General features: G+C 38.3%; 1 protein-coding gene across 1 annotated transcript in view; it reads right to left on the minus strand.

The window, feature by feature from the left end:
• Nucleotides 1-1,782: 1,782 nt before the first annotated feature.
• LOC135462741 (mothers against decapentaplegic homolog 3-like) overlaps nt 1,783-17,332 on the minus strand; it is a 34,898-nt gene continuing 19,348 nt past the window's right edge. The window contains exons 2-9 of the mRNA XM_064739974.1: nt 11,298-11,491; nt 9,980-10,120; nt 8,100-8,162; nt 5,934-5,972; nt 4,316-4,528; nt 3,836-3,973; nt 3,234-3,378; nt 1,783-2,275 (exon numbers count right to left, since the gene is read on the minus strand). Of these exons, the coding sequence (XP_064596044.1) occupies nt 2,152-2,275; nt 3,234-3,378; nt 3,836-3,973; nt 4,316-4,528; nt 5,934-5,972; nt 8,100-8,162; nt 9,980-10,120; nt 11,298-11,491 (1,057 nt within the window). The 3' untranslated portion in view covers nt 1,783-2,151. The remainder of the gene's footprint in view (nt 2,276-3,233; nt 3,379-3,835; nt 3,974-4,315; nt 4,529-5,933; nt 5,973-8,099; nt 8,163-9,979; nt 10,121-11,297; nt 11,492-17,332) is intronic.

A 17,332-nucleotide genomic window follows, 5' to 3' on the forward strand; every position in this document is an offset into this window, starting at 1 on the left:
TGAAAAAGTACAGAGCAATTCTTGCACGCTGCATGTGAAAGAAAAAACAAAACAAAAACAAAACACTGAACATATACATGTACCAGTAGCCTCCATCAACACTTCGCTATGTTATTTACAACAAAATGAACACCAGCATGAATGGTTACAACTAAGCTAAAGAATGCTGGCAAATTCTGATATCCTGTGATAAATCTGAATAACAAATATTCTACATGTATACGTATAACTTTGAAAAGTAATTGAACTGCCAATTGTGGAAAGCAAGCAGCAGCGTCTAAAGCCATTCACATAAGCAACCTTCCAAAACGCTTTCAAAAGTCTTACCTCATGCGACTTTAGTCTTTGGTTGATGCACATCATTTACGATAAAATAAAAGAAAAAGATTTGTTATGTTTTGCAAAATTTTGAAAAGATCTATCTAAGTCAGTGTGCATAATCATTGGAGATGATTGTGTTGAGAAACTCCATTTTTGTTCCCAGCCTCCAGTATCACTGTGTCAATACCATTCCACCAGGCACACAAATTTTTTTTGTTTTTAATCTGGGGAGGAGGTACAAACAAATTACCATGGCAACAGCAGACAGATGAATCTTCCATAAAGCGCTTCCAGAATTTGTCACTGTCGTGCTCTTCTTGATGTCAGTGGCAAGGCAAAAAATATGAGTTATCTCCCTTGGTACATCAAAAAACACATCACGTCCAGCTTCCTAGCAAAAATAGTGTCATAATCTGCTTACGTTTGAAACTCCAGCTGAATTAATGTTTTTGAACTCCATCGGCACTTTCCTTGGCGAAAGTTTCTCTTCACACATGCATAAGAACAAGCAAAATTGAATTTTCCTTGAACAGAATCGCCCCCCCAAAGTTGATACTTCACACAGCCACAATATCCAAGTACTTAGCACTATCTACGCTCACACCATCAATTCCATTACAACATGTATAGCTGTTGTTGTTGTAAAGCCGTGACGCATTGGCATGGCAACATCAGGATGCAAAAAAGCTTGAATCTCTCGGGTGTGACGGGGGTTGCACCAGACGAAGACATCCCACAATGCACCACTGTTTGCACTATCGCCAAAAGTCACGAAAGTCAGCGTCAAAACGACCGCTTGTGCACGCAGACGCATGACCAGCACAACAAAGTCTGTTCTCCTACTGCTGCATTAACGTCCTCAGTGGCCATTTTGGACTTCCCAGCAAGCCATAGGTACAGCCTGTTTAAAGTCTAGCAAAGACGTTATTTTATAGGGTACAAAAATCACTGCCTGCTTAGTTGTTGTTTTGTTTTTTTTTTTGTCCAGCAGTGTTGTTGTTGTAAGTTAGTTTATTCTGCAAATACACTATGGCCAGCAGGCGACTTTCACTTTCGTTATCCTAGCAAATTTCTACACTATATACAACTTATATACAATTGCTCTCAACCAGGTTTTTGCCTAGAATCAAAACATGAGCTAAAATTTAATCATTTTTCTTGACGAGTATTTTAAATAACTTTCTTCAGTTACACTTTACTGTAATCTGAACACGATCATATCTATCGTACTCTACAAAATTATTTTAACCTAAATACGTTGTGAATAAGACATTGGAGGCTGCATCATCTTACAATGAATACATCCATAAAAATCTCATGCAAAAAAAAAAAAAAAAAAAAAAAAAACCCACAACAGAATTTTATTTTAGCATATCCATGACTGAGGTATAATCATACACCTAATAATTACATGGATGTGGTTACTACCATTCTGCTTAGTTTTCTGCTCATACCCACAAAATTTCATCAACTGACCAGTAGTATACACGTAGATTTTCTGTCCGTTATTGTGCACTCAGGATTAAAAAAAAAAGGATACCTTTTACTTTGCTATATAATAATACATGAATTGCTTATATGAAATCGTACATGTATCTACTGAATTTAGATTTTACCAAATTTTAAATGCTCATCATTTCTGGATATTAAAGCAAAGATTGAATTTCTTGTTTGATATTAAATTCGTAATATATCCGGGTATCTGACTGATTTAAAGAAAAATCATTCCGGTGAGCATCGATTCCAACTGGCCAATTAACATGTAGAAAAATTGGTATGCAGATTTCCTTGGATGTTTCATCCAATCAAAGTCGTAGATCGCTGCTGGCACTATGACATGCTGGAGCACGGTAACCCTGGTGAACCCATTTGGGTCAAAACCCGATCCAGCCACTGCAATGGGCCATTCAAGTGAATCTCAATCCAAGATGGCGTACTGGTTACCGTCTGACGTCTGCAACGGAACAAAAGTAGGACAATTGTTAGAAAACATCGTTTTTTGTTTTTTTTTTGGTATCATTCTCTTTCAATGTAGGTGAACTCCATACTTAAGATTTCTTCACTTACCCTGCCTTGTATAACATTTTTAGTTTCATGAGCAGATTACACCAGAGAACCAGAGATTCATGTACAACTTACCTTCACTTACCCTGCCTTTTACGACATTTTCAGTTTCATGAGCAGAGTACACCTGAAAACCAGAGATTCATGTACAACTTACCTTCACTTACCCTGCCTTTTATAACATTTTTAGTTTCATGAGCAGAGTACACCCGAGAACCAGAGATTCATGTACAACTTACCTTCACTTACCCTGCCTTTTATAACATTTTTTGTTTCATGAGCAGAGTACACCTGAGAACCAGAGATTCATGTACAACTTACCTGTATAACCATAGATTCATGTACAACCTACCTGTATAAACAGAGATTCACATACAACTTCCCTGTATAAACAGAGATTCATGTACAACTTACCTGTATAAACAGAGATTCATGTACAACTTCCCTGTATAAAGAGAGATTCATGTACAACTTACCTGTATAACCAGAGATTCATGTACAACTTACCTGTATAACCAGAGATTCATGTACAGCTTACCTGTATAAACAGAGATTCATGTACAACTTACCTGTATAAACAGAGATTCATGTACAACTTGCCTGTATAAACAGAGATTCATGTACAACTTACCTGTATAAACAGAGATTCATGTACAACTTACCTGTATAACCAGAGATTCATGTACAACTTACCTGTATAACCAGAGATTCATGTACAACTTACCTGTATAACCAGAGATTCATGTACAGCTTACCTGTATAACCAGAGATTCATGTACAACTTACCTGTATAACCAGAGATTCATGTACAACTTACCTGTATAAATAGAGATTCATGTACAACTTACCTGTACTCTGCTCCCCAGCCTTTGACAAAACTCATTCTGATGGTACACATCCTGGTTAGCTGATAGACAGATTCAAAGCCCTGGTTCACAGACTGAGCCAAGAGAGCTGCAAACTCCTGGTTGTTGAAAATCTTCAAGTTACAGCCTGAAAATAAAGCCAACCACAAATATTCAAATCTTAACCGCCAAGGTCAATCCTGTATTTCCGGTGTAATTTTTCCACCTTTTTGCATGTTTGTAAGTTGTTTATTCAAACATATTCTGAGAGTATTATCCTGGCTAGACTGATGAGATTACACTTTTTGTGAAGTCCTGAAAATGTTCAACTCAAACGATGTAGTTTAGTCTCGGAAAGCAAATTAAAAAGGAGCATAAATTCCACTGAAATCTGCACTTTCATATATGAAAAGGTTGAGGAATTAAGGTGTATATAAAAGTAGACAATGGTCATTTGAGAATTTCACGAGTTTAATAGTCATGTCTTCGATTCTTGTTTCATGCAATGGGAAAGACTGCATCATCTTTTTCACTTCTCTTTTCACTTAATTTTGTTCTGCAGTAAACGTGAATGAAACCAATGAGAGTTCTGCTTTGTAATTTACCAGGTGGTATTTTGCACACTGTCGCTGGGTGCCAGCCATACCGCTGGTTGCAGTTGGGACTCTGTACAAACACAGCATTCTCGCTCAGACACTCTGCGAACACCTCACCGCCGATGTAATACAGACGGACACCTTTTCCTGAAGAACATGTAAATTCTTATTCAGCCACGTTTCAGAGGTTTTCTGATAATTGCTCAGGTATGAATTTACTCAAAAAGCATGACAAGGCGATTCTCACAAAATTATCTGTCTTGTATATCCCTGAGTTGTCTAATACCGCAGCCAGAAAAAACACGGTGCACAAGTTGGTTTTGAACATCTGGCTATTCCACAACTGTTATCTCTACTCGGCACATCGTCTCCACCTACAAGTGATATTTACAAAAAATTCTGACAAGTATACAAGACCAAAAAACTCAAAAGAGCACTTGTTTGTTTTGAACTTCTTACTCTGCACACCTTTATCAACTCTTCACTCACCTATATGTCGGCGAGTCGTCTCCACTTGCTGAGTACGATTAATATTTGAGAGAAGGCCGAGACAAAATCGCTCCGAGTTTGACGGGTCTGTAAAACCATCTACCGTAAGCGAAGGCTGGGAAGCATGAAAGGGCTCGCCCACTCGGGTGTTGAGTTCGTAGTACGCTATTGAGCACCAGAAAACTGGCTCCTTGTATGTTACAGGTTGAACATCTGAAAACAGAAACATTAACCATCAATACAGGTAAGATGTCTGCGAACTGTTTCCTTGTATGTTACAGGTTGAACATCTGAAAACAGAAACATTAACCATCAATACAGGTAAGATGTCTGCGAACTGGTTCCTTGTATGTTACAGGTTGAACATCTGAAAACAGCAACATTATCCATGAATACAGGTAAGATGTCTGCAAACTGGTTCCTTGTATGTTACAGGTTGAACATCTGAAAACAGAAACATTAACCATGAATACTGGTAAGATGTCTGCAAAAAAAAACAAAAACAAGAAAACAGAAATCAACATGGTTGACCTGGAAGAGAAAAAAAAGGGAAAATATTACCTGATGAAAGGCTTGTTTATTTATTTAATTATTTGATTACTATTTTACCCTGTTCTCAAGAATATATCCCTTATACGACGATGGCGGCCAGCAATATGGTGAGAGGAAACCGGGCCAGAGCCCAGGGCGGGGGAGGAAACCGGGCAGAGCCCAGGCGGGGAGGAAACCGGGCAGAGCCCAGGGGAAACCTCAGAATCAAGCACAGGTTGCCGCCAGGCCTTTCAACTTACAAATATAGAGCTTAACACTTTCAAACATTTACAAACAGGGTCACAGACATGGATATAGACCAGATGTGTGTACACAGAAATCTTTCTAAAATAAAACTTCCATGGGGAAAACCATGAAAACTGTGAGAGGCTGAATGTTTGTGAATAAAACCATGCACGACGAAACAGACCAGATGAGTGCAAACAAGCAGTTGCAAAATGAATATCTGTAGATAAACTAATTCTTCAACCGTATCGCATATGAAAGGCAGCTTTCAGTGAAATTTGTGCACAATTTTAATTTCATTTTGAAGACAAAACTGTGCAGATTTGACTGGTAAATATCAGGGCTTCACAAAAAGCATAATTTTATCAGTCTACACACAATAATGCCTTCAGAATATACCGGCATAAAAACCTTTCAAACATGCGCAAACGTTGAAGAATTACAGTAAATATGAACATTGAAGATTTGTAAAGAGACACTCGAGTGCTCCAGCAAATTACATGACTAGAGAGAAATCTCAACACTGCAGAAAATAAACCATCTCAAACATACCATAAATTTCGTCTATTACTAACTTCTCCAATTTTCCTGATTCTAAGAGTTCTATTGATTTTAGAAAAATGTTCTGAGGTTTGCCAGGAACATGGAATGATATTCTACTGAAAAATTGTAAGTTTCAGCACCAAAAATAATATTTTGTGACATTTATTTGCCTCTAAAAATGCACACTTATGTGGATGAAATTTTATATCATTTAAGGTAAATTACTTCTGCAGAGAAACGTTTGCAAAACAGAGCATTACATCCGTACTCATAAACTCTAATGAATCAAAAAACTTACCCATAGCAGGACTGGCAATTGGAGATAAATCTACACCCTCTGTCAACAAAAACAACAAAGTTTGTAGTACACATATAACAGGGCCATAATCCTCCATATGGGTTTTATGACAGAATTACCTCCCTTGGTCCCCATGTACAACATAACAATCACCACAAAGCTGATACTGATAAAAATCCACAAAATATTACGCTAAACAGGAAGGAATGCAAGACAACTGTCATCAAGGTTTATGGGTAGAGGAATTGGAACTGATTACCACCAGCCTTCACCAGCTAGCTGACAAGCCTGCTGACTTAAAAGCAAACAGCAATTTAGTCTGAACAAGAGTATAAACTGGGTTTATTTATTTATTTATTTATTTTATTTGACTGGTGTTTTACATTAATATTTCACTTATACCTGGGGGAATCAGCGACCATATTCTGGATTTAATACTCTTTACAATATTTTAAAAATATTACATATTTAATATATTCTACAACAGTCAAACTCTTTACAATATTTTTTGTGTCTAGTCGTGAAGTTTATTTTTGTTTGTAGATAGTTTAATGTTATGAAAGTCTGTGTGTTGCTTATCATGATACGGTTGAAGTTTTTGACATGTGACACATTTTGACAAGAAGAGCGCGGATGAAACATAAATTATCTCTAAGTTTTCCTGTCCAAAAATCACCCATCCTAAAGTGTCAAGAAGAAATAGTGAGCCCTACAAAACAGTATACTTATGTAGAATCAGGAGGTCACATTAAATACAGCTTTAATTTGCCTGATTATCTCATTTGGATCGAAATAAGTTTAAAGCATCGTTGTTGTTACCCCACAACTGTGTTTGTAGTAAATCTTCTGCGATCTGTGTTATCTGTTGAGCTCTGTATATAAGCATAATGGTAACAAGACTTGTTAGAAATGTGTTGCTTGTCATGTAAGAGGGCTTTTGGGCATAAGCTTTAAATCTATAAAGCTCGTGCTATCATACACATAGTGCAATTGCATTCACTCATCGGTAGGTCATGCATGGACATCTAGAACAACATTCCAGGAAGAGTTGTGTCCCTTTACATATATACTGACTAATGCATATGATTTGGTTTCTGATTTTGTTTATTTGTTTTAATGCTGTAGTAAATCTTCTCTACCTATCACCAGCCAGACAGTTCCTACAAGTAAAGTACTGAAGTCATGTCTCGAAGTGGTTGTACTATAAAAGAGGATATAAATAGACACTAATAAATACCAGAGAACAACTTGTGCCCGAATGTGATGTCTCTTAAAGGGCAATGATAAAAGAAGAATTTTGACTTGAAACAAACTGACTTTGTCTTGTTGAATGAAAACTATGGAGAAGGAACATATTAAATAATGTTAAAGTTTATCCTGCAAATCAAAAGTGCATGTTGTTACATCAATATACACCAACACTGTCTGAGTGGTCGAGCTTGACATTAAATGTAGTTTGAGGACAAGGACAAAACTCATATTAAAGGAGAAGAAAATTTTAAAAATGGCACTACAGGCTGAAAGGAGCCTTTTTTTCAATTTTTTTTTCTATCTGGTGGTGTCTGCTGCATAATTATGCGATTTTTCCTCACCACACCCATAAAGCCTGAAAACAGCAAAGCTGGCATAAATAGCTGAGTCCATCGCGGCCTCCATCTTTGACACCCTGTAATTTATGCTGGGGGTTTGTTGCCTCTCAGCCAATGAGAGTCGTTAAAACTGCCAACTTGATCGTGTAAACTCCGAACCTACGTCCAACATTCCGGTTTCCTGATTGTCAAGTGGAAATCGCTGAAGCAACGCGAAGTACCTGCAGTTGGCAGGTCACGTACATTTTCTACCGGAAATGCACGAACTGCACTTTGGCGACTTCCGACAGAAATTCTCCTCCTAACACAGAACACTCCAAAACTAGTTTTTAGGCAAAATACAGACGCCCACAGTGGATTTTGGCGCTGAATTTATTTATAATTTATCAACTTGAAGTACATATTAGAATTTTTTTTATGGCATGCACATGTGAGAAAATGCATTTTTCAATGGTATTTGTTTGATATTTAAATTTTCTTCTCCTTTAAGATCTGATTTTACGAAATCTAATTTTGATGGAGATTTCTGACCGACCATCAACTGCTACATACAGGACCATAACATTCATACAATTACCTGATCCACTGTTATCATTTGAATTTTCGCCGTCCTCACTTCTGTAGCAGGGGGGTGGAGTATCTGAAACAGAGGGAGGCATTAATCAATCAAATGATAACACTGAGTCTGAAAACTGTTCAGGTAGCTCAAATGGTGACTTTTAATATTATGTACGTGGCAGATAGGCCCAGTAACCTTTAAGATCTGCCAAAATGGGATTTAGCTCAAAATAATGTTTTGCTGTACACCCAAACATGAAAATGGTGACTGGGCTGTCCTATATAAAATCATGCCTTATCCAAAGTATACTTTATGATAATAGCCACTAAAATACAAATCATTTTACTAAATCAGTAGAACTCAGGTTATCAGTTACACCTGGAAAAAGATATGAACAGTAATGCTAAGAACACATACAGCAGTAGTGGGAACTTTTCTCACAAGAATTTCAAGACTTTCAAGTGCTTGTTCAGTTAAATCATGTGTAAATGTGTTAGCTTATGTGGGATGTCATCGTGAAATCCAGGACGATGTAGGACAATTCCTCATTATTGCTGTATCTGATTTTAGCACTACATTCAAGCATTTTCCAGGTGTACCTGACAGCCCCTGGTTAACTGACAGGGTGTGTCCAGGGTCCTTTTGACAAGTAAGTAGCTTAATTGTCATTGATTTGTATTGCAGTTATTATCATCATAAAGTAGGTGGCATAAGGCACATTTTGACATAAGACATGCTTGCCATCATTTCCATATTAGGATATACAGTGTAAGTATATTTTGAACAAAGTCACACTTTGTTGCATGGAATAATAGAAGTAAAATAACCGAGTTTTTGTATCGCAGAATAGTTTATTTTAGCAATAAGTTCAGTTTTTCGTCTGTTTCGGGGAAACCTGAACAACTTAATTACTACATCTGTATGTCACAACTTAAACAGTTGAATGGTCTGAATTGCATTTTCTAAAGTTATGCTCACAAGTTGCTTCAGGTTGAGTTTCTTTCAGTTTCAGTTTTGGAATTTAGCAGTCTAAATTGGACTCCTATGCATATGGTGAGTCATAAAGGGAATAAAGTAAAGTAGGGTGTAAAGACAAATATTATTTACTCACTCCTTTTCCCTATGACCATGTTTTCTGTACATTCTTTACGGTGACTGAACCATTATCGTACATCCAAACTATATGGCATGAATGGTTACCTGGTTTCCAATGTTACTTACTGTCTTGGAATATTACTAATTTACTCTACAATGACAGTGATAGGTAATTGGTGATTTGTAACAGCAAATGGCTTCAAACGGCAGAGTATTTTAGAGCATGTTTGCAAAATTGGCAGCTGGGGGGGGTCCAGAGGCCCCCAGGCTCCCTGCTCTTTTGCCAGTGCCTCCCCAGCTGCTCTCAGCAGCCACCCGAGAATAACCCATCGTACATGTACATGTGTTTAGCAAATTGTGGAGAGGCCTGATGAGGTGATATGAATTTAGAATTGCGTTAAGATCATGGGATATCTCTTTTTGCGGCGTACAGCATTGGCACTTTAGAGACAGCACTGGTGACAGAACCGAGTTCCAGGTTAGTGAATGTAACGGCTCAAAACGGTTAATGTGGAAGCTAAGCTGGGAACATGGCCAAACGATTTCAGAGCTACACAAAATTATACTTTTTGTGAAGCCCTCAAATTTAGCAATTACACCAATGTAGTTTTGTCTCCAAAATCAAATTAAAAAAGTGCACAAATTGCACTGAAATTTGCTCTTTCATATGCGAAAAGGTTGAGGAATTAGGGTATTTACAAATAGCATCTGTTCCCAGAGGGCAATGCTGTCCTGTGTGTTTCATGATTTGCCTCCCTTCGAAGAGGGCCCGGTGTGTATATATATCCCATTACAAATCTCACCTGGCATACTGAATGAGTTGTCTCCCACCCCCACGGGGAAGTCTGTGTTCTCGGGGACTGTGGTGGTGTAATCATCCAATGGGGGACGGACTTCGGGCAGATCACTGGGAGGCTGACAAGGCACCAAAACCGGTGGTAACACTGAAACAACAACAACATTGTATTTGCCTTTTTATTTATTTATTTATTTGATTGGTGTTTTTGGATTGGTGTCCCCAATCAAGAATATTTCACTTCCTCAACAGCAGATAGCTTTTTTATATCTACTAACTTGTCAGGTGGGCTTTCTCAACTCAACTTATGTTTGCCGTTTTTACCTGTCCATGGAACAGACTTTTACTTACAGTTTCCGAACGATTTCTAATGGTCACAGGCTGGAATTTACAAGTGAACAGGCTATTGTGTGGAACGAAAGTCGACAACAACAGAGAGAGGAAATACATGCTAAATTTCTATCCATTTTTGGGGACCAGTGGCGTAAGTTTATCATCTACCATGTTTAGGAATCACTACTGAGTAGTGCAGCTGGATGTACGATTTAATCTACGTCAAAGGCCGTCGTTCGCATGGAATGTAGTTTGCGTAAGCTTTACGTAGTCTGAACGATCATACTCTTGTCCACAACTATAATGGGATGACCTGCTAGTTACAGGGCACATCAAGCAGTGTACACGTTGTACAACTGGGGAGATTTGAATTCAAACTCTTTCATCGATCAAGCTAAAAAAAAAAACCCAAATACTACTATATCAACTATTTTTGATCCCACTTACTATAACATAGACGTGTGAAAAAAGTTTCACTAAGAGTAATTTAGAGTAGATAAACAAATGGAGAAAATCAAAGAGCTGAATGTCTGTGAACTTGAGACGTTCATGAAGGACAGAATTGTCATTTGCACCTCTGGAACATGTTGAGACAGGTGATTGGTACACTAATGCCAACAAAAGTTGCCCATCATTTTGGACAAGTCACATGATACAGTAGGACTGTTTTCACCTCACACAACAGAAGAGTTTGAACTTGAAACTCTTTCGTTGTACATCACTGAGCACATGGCAGACACTTGAAAGGAAATCTTTACAATGGAAAACAAGATGGCAAATGTAAAACTTTAAGGTTTTCATTTTTCTCCATGAATATCCACTGATCACTCTATCACAATGAAATACAATTGATACCCCAAAGACTGAAGAAAACTTCAATTTGACTGAACACTTTGACTGATTTCGTCATGACCTCCCAAATACTTAGTGAAAATGAGATTTTCTTCAATATGTGGAATATCAACTGCATAATATCAGCAAGGTGAACTTACCTGGTGGTTCTATGCGAGTGTAATGGAAGGGATTGACACAGACTTCGTCGCGTTTCAGGTGGAACGAGTATTCACAGTTGTCCACAGCCCTCAGCTCCTGATGATTCTGGAGGTCGGGCCAGCGCCATAGACGACAGTAGATCACATGAGGAAGGCCTTTACGATGAGACACCTGCAGCCGGCCATCCAGCGATCTGCAACAACAACATGACTGACATTAGTAATCCTCAGCAGCAACAACAACAACGTGGCTGACATTTACAACCCCCAACAACAACAACAACACAGCCAACATAATAATGCCACACCACCACCAACAACAAAATGACTGGCGTTACTATATGCTTCCATGTAATTCAGATTAGTGAATCACCTAAAACTGTGCTTAAAATATGTTATGATTTATTCATTTATTTATTTGATTGGTGTTTGACACTGTGCTCAAACAGCTGTCAAGTTTATGCATGGGATACCAGGAATAAACCACTGACCTTTGTCTGATACCTGACAAACTTAGGGACTAACATGTAAAGCCACAGCCAAAACACCAAGTTACATTACATATGCAAACATCATTGGTCAAGTCCAGCCCGTGCTGGCTTCCTCTACGGCTGTACGTGAGAAGGTCTTTCAACAACCTGCAAATTGTTGTGGGTTTCCCCCGGGCTGTGCCCGGTTTTCTCCCACCATAATGCTGGCCGCTGTCATATAAGTGAAATATTCTTGAGTGCGGTGTAAAACACCAATCAAATAAGTAAATAAATCTAATCACTGGTCGACGGCCTATGAAGTTATGTAGCTATGTAGTCTACATGTAGTTACAGCAAGCCAGTGCTTTAATCGTCTGAGCAAGCGACACCTAAAAGGATGGTTAGGTACCAGTACTGTAATGTCAAGGTTCTAGTATAGAAGTGAAAGATTTACTGACCACTGAGTTAAAATGTAATGAAATTCAGAAAAAGACATTCAGGGTGAAGTTTAAGCAGACTTGTTCAGGCTGGCTTCCCGAGAGATGGTCGTGGGTTTCCTCCCACCACAAAAAAGCTCTCGTCGTATAAGAGAAACATTGTTCAGCATTACGTAATTAACTTCAATTAAATAAATAAATGTAAATTTCCCGTAGACTAGCAGATTAACTTTTCGAGTGTTATTCTGCCAAAAGGTATAAGTGGTATTTATTTACTGATTTGTTTCACGAACTTAAGGATATTTCATCTATATGACATCGGCCAGCATTATGGTGGGAGGAAACGGGGAAGAACCAAGGGGAAACCCACGACCGTTTGCAGGATGCTGGCAGACCTTCCCATGTACGGCCGGAGAAGCAGCCAGCATGAGCTAACTCACAGCGACCACATTGGTGAGAGGATCCTGGGTCATAGCGCCATGCTGCCCTACTAAGCCCCTCAGCCACAGAGGCCGTTACAAGTGGTATTAGTGTTTAGCGTGGCTGAAAATTTTTAAACGTGAAATGCGTGACAGTGGGGGATCAAAACTCCTTCGTCTAACTGAAATATTCAGCGTTCATCAAGGGCAGGTTATCCATGTAGTCATGTTGAGAGAGTCTACAGAGCTGTGAATTATATATACACATATGTGGGTAGAGCACGTCTGGAGCCTGGAGGAAATATCTCAGTACAGCCGGAGAAGCCCTGGTCACAAACTGAAATATTCATGGTTGATGATGGTTTACAGTTAGATGACACTTGGCCTTCAAATGTTGTCCATGGATCATATTTATCAAACCTTGTATTAAGACTTTAGTAAAAAATTCAAATACTGATACAATTTAAATGTTTTGCCCTAGAGCGTTCAACATTTAAACAATGAGTCTTTACTACAGAGCACTGTACCAAGCACGAATAAAGTTCCTTCCTGTTCTGAGTAAGGCTTTTTATTTATTTATTTGTTTATTTGATTGGTGTTTTACGCCGTACTCAACAATATTTCACTTATATGACGGCAGACAGCATAATGGTGGGAGGAAACCGGGCACAGCCCGGGGGAAACCCACGACCATCCACAGGCTGCTGACAGACCTTCCAACGTACTTGGCTTTATAAGCCCCTGCAATTTAGTACTCAAGCCTAATAAGTTGCTTCATAAACACTGGCTTGGTGCTTTGATATTGTGTGCATTGTCATGCAGACAATGAAATTCACAAGGCTATCCATCTATTTCTAACATGTCTAAGGGGGAAGCAGCTACGTCTACTTTGCCAATTTACAAACGCCTTTTATACCCCAAAATCTCTAAGCAATTACAGAATAATCAACACTAGCGTTGAGGCAATGCATTAAGGCTCTGTGTTTAAAAAAAAAAGGCTGCTACAGAAAACAAAATGTGAGAAAAGCACGGGTCAAACACTGATAATCTGTACATCCATTTTGTAATCATCTATTATTCAGATGTCCTGTAGCTTCTTTTTTTCCCCCCACTTTTTTTATCCTGCTTCGTGTTAATGTCTCATCACTAAAGAGAAAGATTTTCAGGACATGTTGAATTACAGGCTGTCCATGTACGTGCATTTGCTTGTGTCTGCAAACACTACATGTTATTGCAACAGGCTACATGTATTTACATGGTGCCATCTGCAATCTGCAAGAACACTTAAGGGAAAGCTCCACATTTTCCAATCTCGTGAGGTGGCAATAGTGTGGAGCAGGACCTTAAGCCATCGCTACATCAAAAATGGATTGTTATCTACATCCATGTTTTAATATATCAGATTTTCGTGCTAATTAATGTGAGCGGAGAAAGGAACATTGGACATGAATTGAAAGACATCAAGGTCCTACTGATTGGTGCTTGACAGGTCACCATGAATTTCCCCGACTCTGACAGGTACTGGGGTTGATCTCTTATCTATGCAATGATCAAGTTCACAATTCAATTTTTGTAGTTCTCCAACCCTCCAGTACTAAAATAAAGCTCAGACGTTGATGAAACAGACATTGGAATGACAACCATGAAAATGCCTTGCACATTTTCTAAAACTTTTTAGCTACATAAACATTTAACTACAAAGAACTTTTTTTTTCCAAACAAGTTTTTCACAAAAACAAGAGGAACTCCTCCAAAAAAATTTAGTGTCTCGTAGGGTGGACACTCTCCCAAGAGCCAGGATTGAACTCTTAACTACAACAATATGGTGAAAATGTTGTATTTCACCTTAGCATTTCAAGTTTAGCATTTTTCAAGTGGCACATTATGTTTGATTATGATTGGTTCATCAAACTTGTATGCCCAAACTTGTAGTGAATTTCCTCTGATAAACCTGTTATATAAACTGCTCAAATGTAGTGTCGGCTATATCAAAAAGTATCATTTTAAGATCTTCTGCAAGTGTAATTTTACACACCTGTAAGAAACTACAGGTACACTACAACATGCCTCAAAGAAGATAAACCCTGACAGAAGCCAGGATTGAACTCTTGCTAACGCAAAAATGAAGCTGTATCATCCCAGGCCGGTTCAGTCTTCCCGAACAATATGGTGTAAATATTTACCTCAGAGAAAACAAACTCTGCCAACAGAGAGAATGGAACTCGGGCCTGCACAATGGGAAAACTGTAAAACCGAAGCCCAGTTCAGTGTTCCTTAACCATACAGTATAAATATATACAGGTACCAGCAGTATTTAGTCTGTAGTGTGGGATACATATACTTTCGTCCCAACAAAAATCAATAAAACCCCTTGATCATACTGATCGGCCTAGGGCTGACTTAGACAGCTAAGGACAGGGTGTTTTGCCAGACCGTGGTCTGTCTGGGTTCTAACACAGTGATACAAGGTAACAATATATGCAAACATGCACAGGGATAATGAGGTTGAGATATAGGGTTACAATGCAAAAAAAGGAGATATATGGTTACACTGCAAACTATGGAGATATATGGTTACACTGCAAACTATGGAGATATTATGGCAAACTGCTGGTTACACTGCAAACTGTTGCAGCTATGTTTGCACAGTTGATGAGCTCTGTTTAGAGATACTCTGTACATATGCAAAGTTTATTTATTTATTTAATTGGTGTTCTACGCCGTACTCAAGAATACATGTATTTCACTTATAGGAGCACGGTTGGCGAGAAAACCGTGTAGCTTCCCCGGAAGGGGTGGGTGGGGGGGGGGGGAGAGTTTATGCAAGGTACAATCATTATTATTTTGGCTGTTGCTGATACGAGATGTCAAAAAAATTGCAATAAATTGACTACATCAAAGAATGTACATAGCCATAGAATCCAAATCACCTGCATGGTCAAACAACAACGTACAACAATGTAACAAGTGTATTTCTATATAAGATATAAAAAAGTGACAATAAATTGTCACAAGTGTATTTCTGATAAGATGCTAAGATATGGTTACACAGCTGTATTATTGCACACTTGGTATGGTTGATATATTGCACTGATGTGACAGCTATATGCTGTACTTCCAAACAGATGTGACATATTTATACCGAGAACGGCAAAGATACGAAAACAGACCCTGCTCAATTGCCACATCCATGGACTATCGGCTAGGTAATTGCATGCCGGGAAGTTAACACAGTGTAATTCACCATACTTCTATCTTATGTTACGTGTAAATGAGCCATATACATGTACTTGTACCTCAACTTTTTCACATATGAAAGAGCAACTTGCAGTGCAAATTTTGCACATTTTCAATTTGATTTTCAGGACAAAGCTACATTGGTTGGATTGCCCAATTTCAGTGCTTCAGAAAAAAATATAATCTAACCAGTCAATGCAGAATAATGCCTTCAGAATATGCTTGAATGAACACCCTGCAAAGATGTGAAAAGGCTGAAGAATTACAGAAGGTAATGATGTTTTACAGATAAAATTTGATACCTTCTATATGTCTATCTAATGCTGATAATGTATACAGGATTGCCACAGATACATCAAAACAAAAATTCATGATAAAATGATAAAACTTCAAAAATGATTAAAGTGACAGTTTTTATTGCATACTGGTAATAATTATCATCGTCTAAACCCGGGTGTTCAAAAAGGGCAAGTAGCAGGCTGCAGCCAGCTGTTAACTGCCGTCCCTGTAGCTGCCTACTTTGAATATTCTTACTACTAAAACCAATAGTAATTGTGGCATAATTACTTTCAATGCAGTCGCCTATCTTTTGATCTCTAGCCTCCCTCTCCAATTCTGAATGAAAAACCTGCTAACCATTAACGACTGGAAAGAATCTGGTATTTACTGAGAAGCCGTAATTTAACTCGCATGTATTCTTGATAAATACATGCAGAACATTTGAACTGGTAAGTGAATATGGATTTATTGCCCGAATTCTCCTCTATGGTCTCCCAAAAGGAGATATGAGTATGCACAGAGAAATTTTATAAAATTCAACTCAAAATGATGGTTCTTCCTGAGAGCTTTTAAGTCTGTGAATGGATGAAATTATTTAAAAAATATGCATTCTGTTAACATAATACAGAGCTATCCGGACATTAGCCAACCTTTGAAGCAGTATTAGCGTTTGGCACCACCATACTAAAAAATACTTATTCTGTTAATGTAATACAGAGCTATCCGGACATTAGCCAACCTCTGAAGCAGTATTAGTGTTTGGCACCGCCATGTTAAAATATACTCATTCTGTTAACATAATACAGAGCTATCCGGACATTAGCCAACCTTTGAAACAATATTAGTGTTTGGCACCGCCATACTAAAAAATACTCATTCTGTTAACATAATACAGAGCTATCCGGACATTAGCCAACCTCTGAAGCAGTATTAGTGTTTGGCACCGCCATGCTAAAATGTACTCATTCTGTTAACATAATACAGAGCTATCCGGACATTAGCCAACCTTCGAAGCAGTATTAGTGTTTGGCACCTCCATACTAAAAAATACTCCTTCTGTTAACATAATACAGAGCTATCCGGACATTAGCCAACCTCTGAAGCAGTATTAGTGTTTGGCACCGCCATGCTAAAATATACTCATTCTGTTAACATAATACAGAGCTATCCGGACATTAGCCAACCTTCGAAGC

This window comes from Liolophura sinensis, chromosome 2 (assembly GCF_032854445.1).
Source record: "Liolophura sinensis isolate JHLJ2023 chromosome 2, CUHK_Ljap_v2, whole genome shotgun sequence".
Taxonomy (NCBI): Eukaryota; Metazoa; Mollusca; class Polyplacophora; order Chitonida; family Chitonidae; genus Liolophura; species Liolophura sinensis.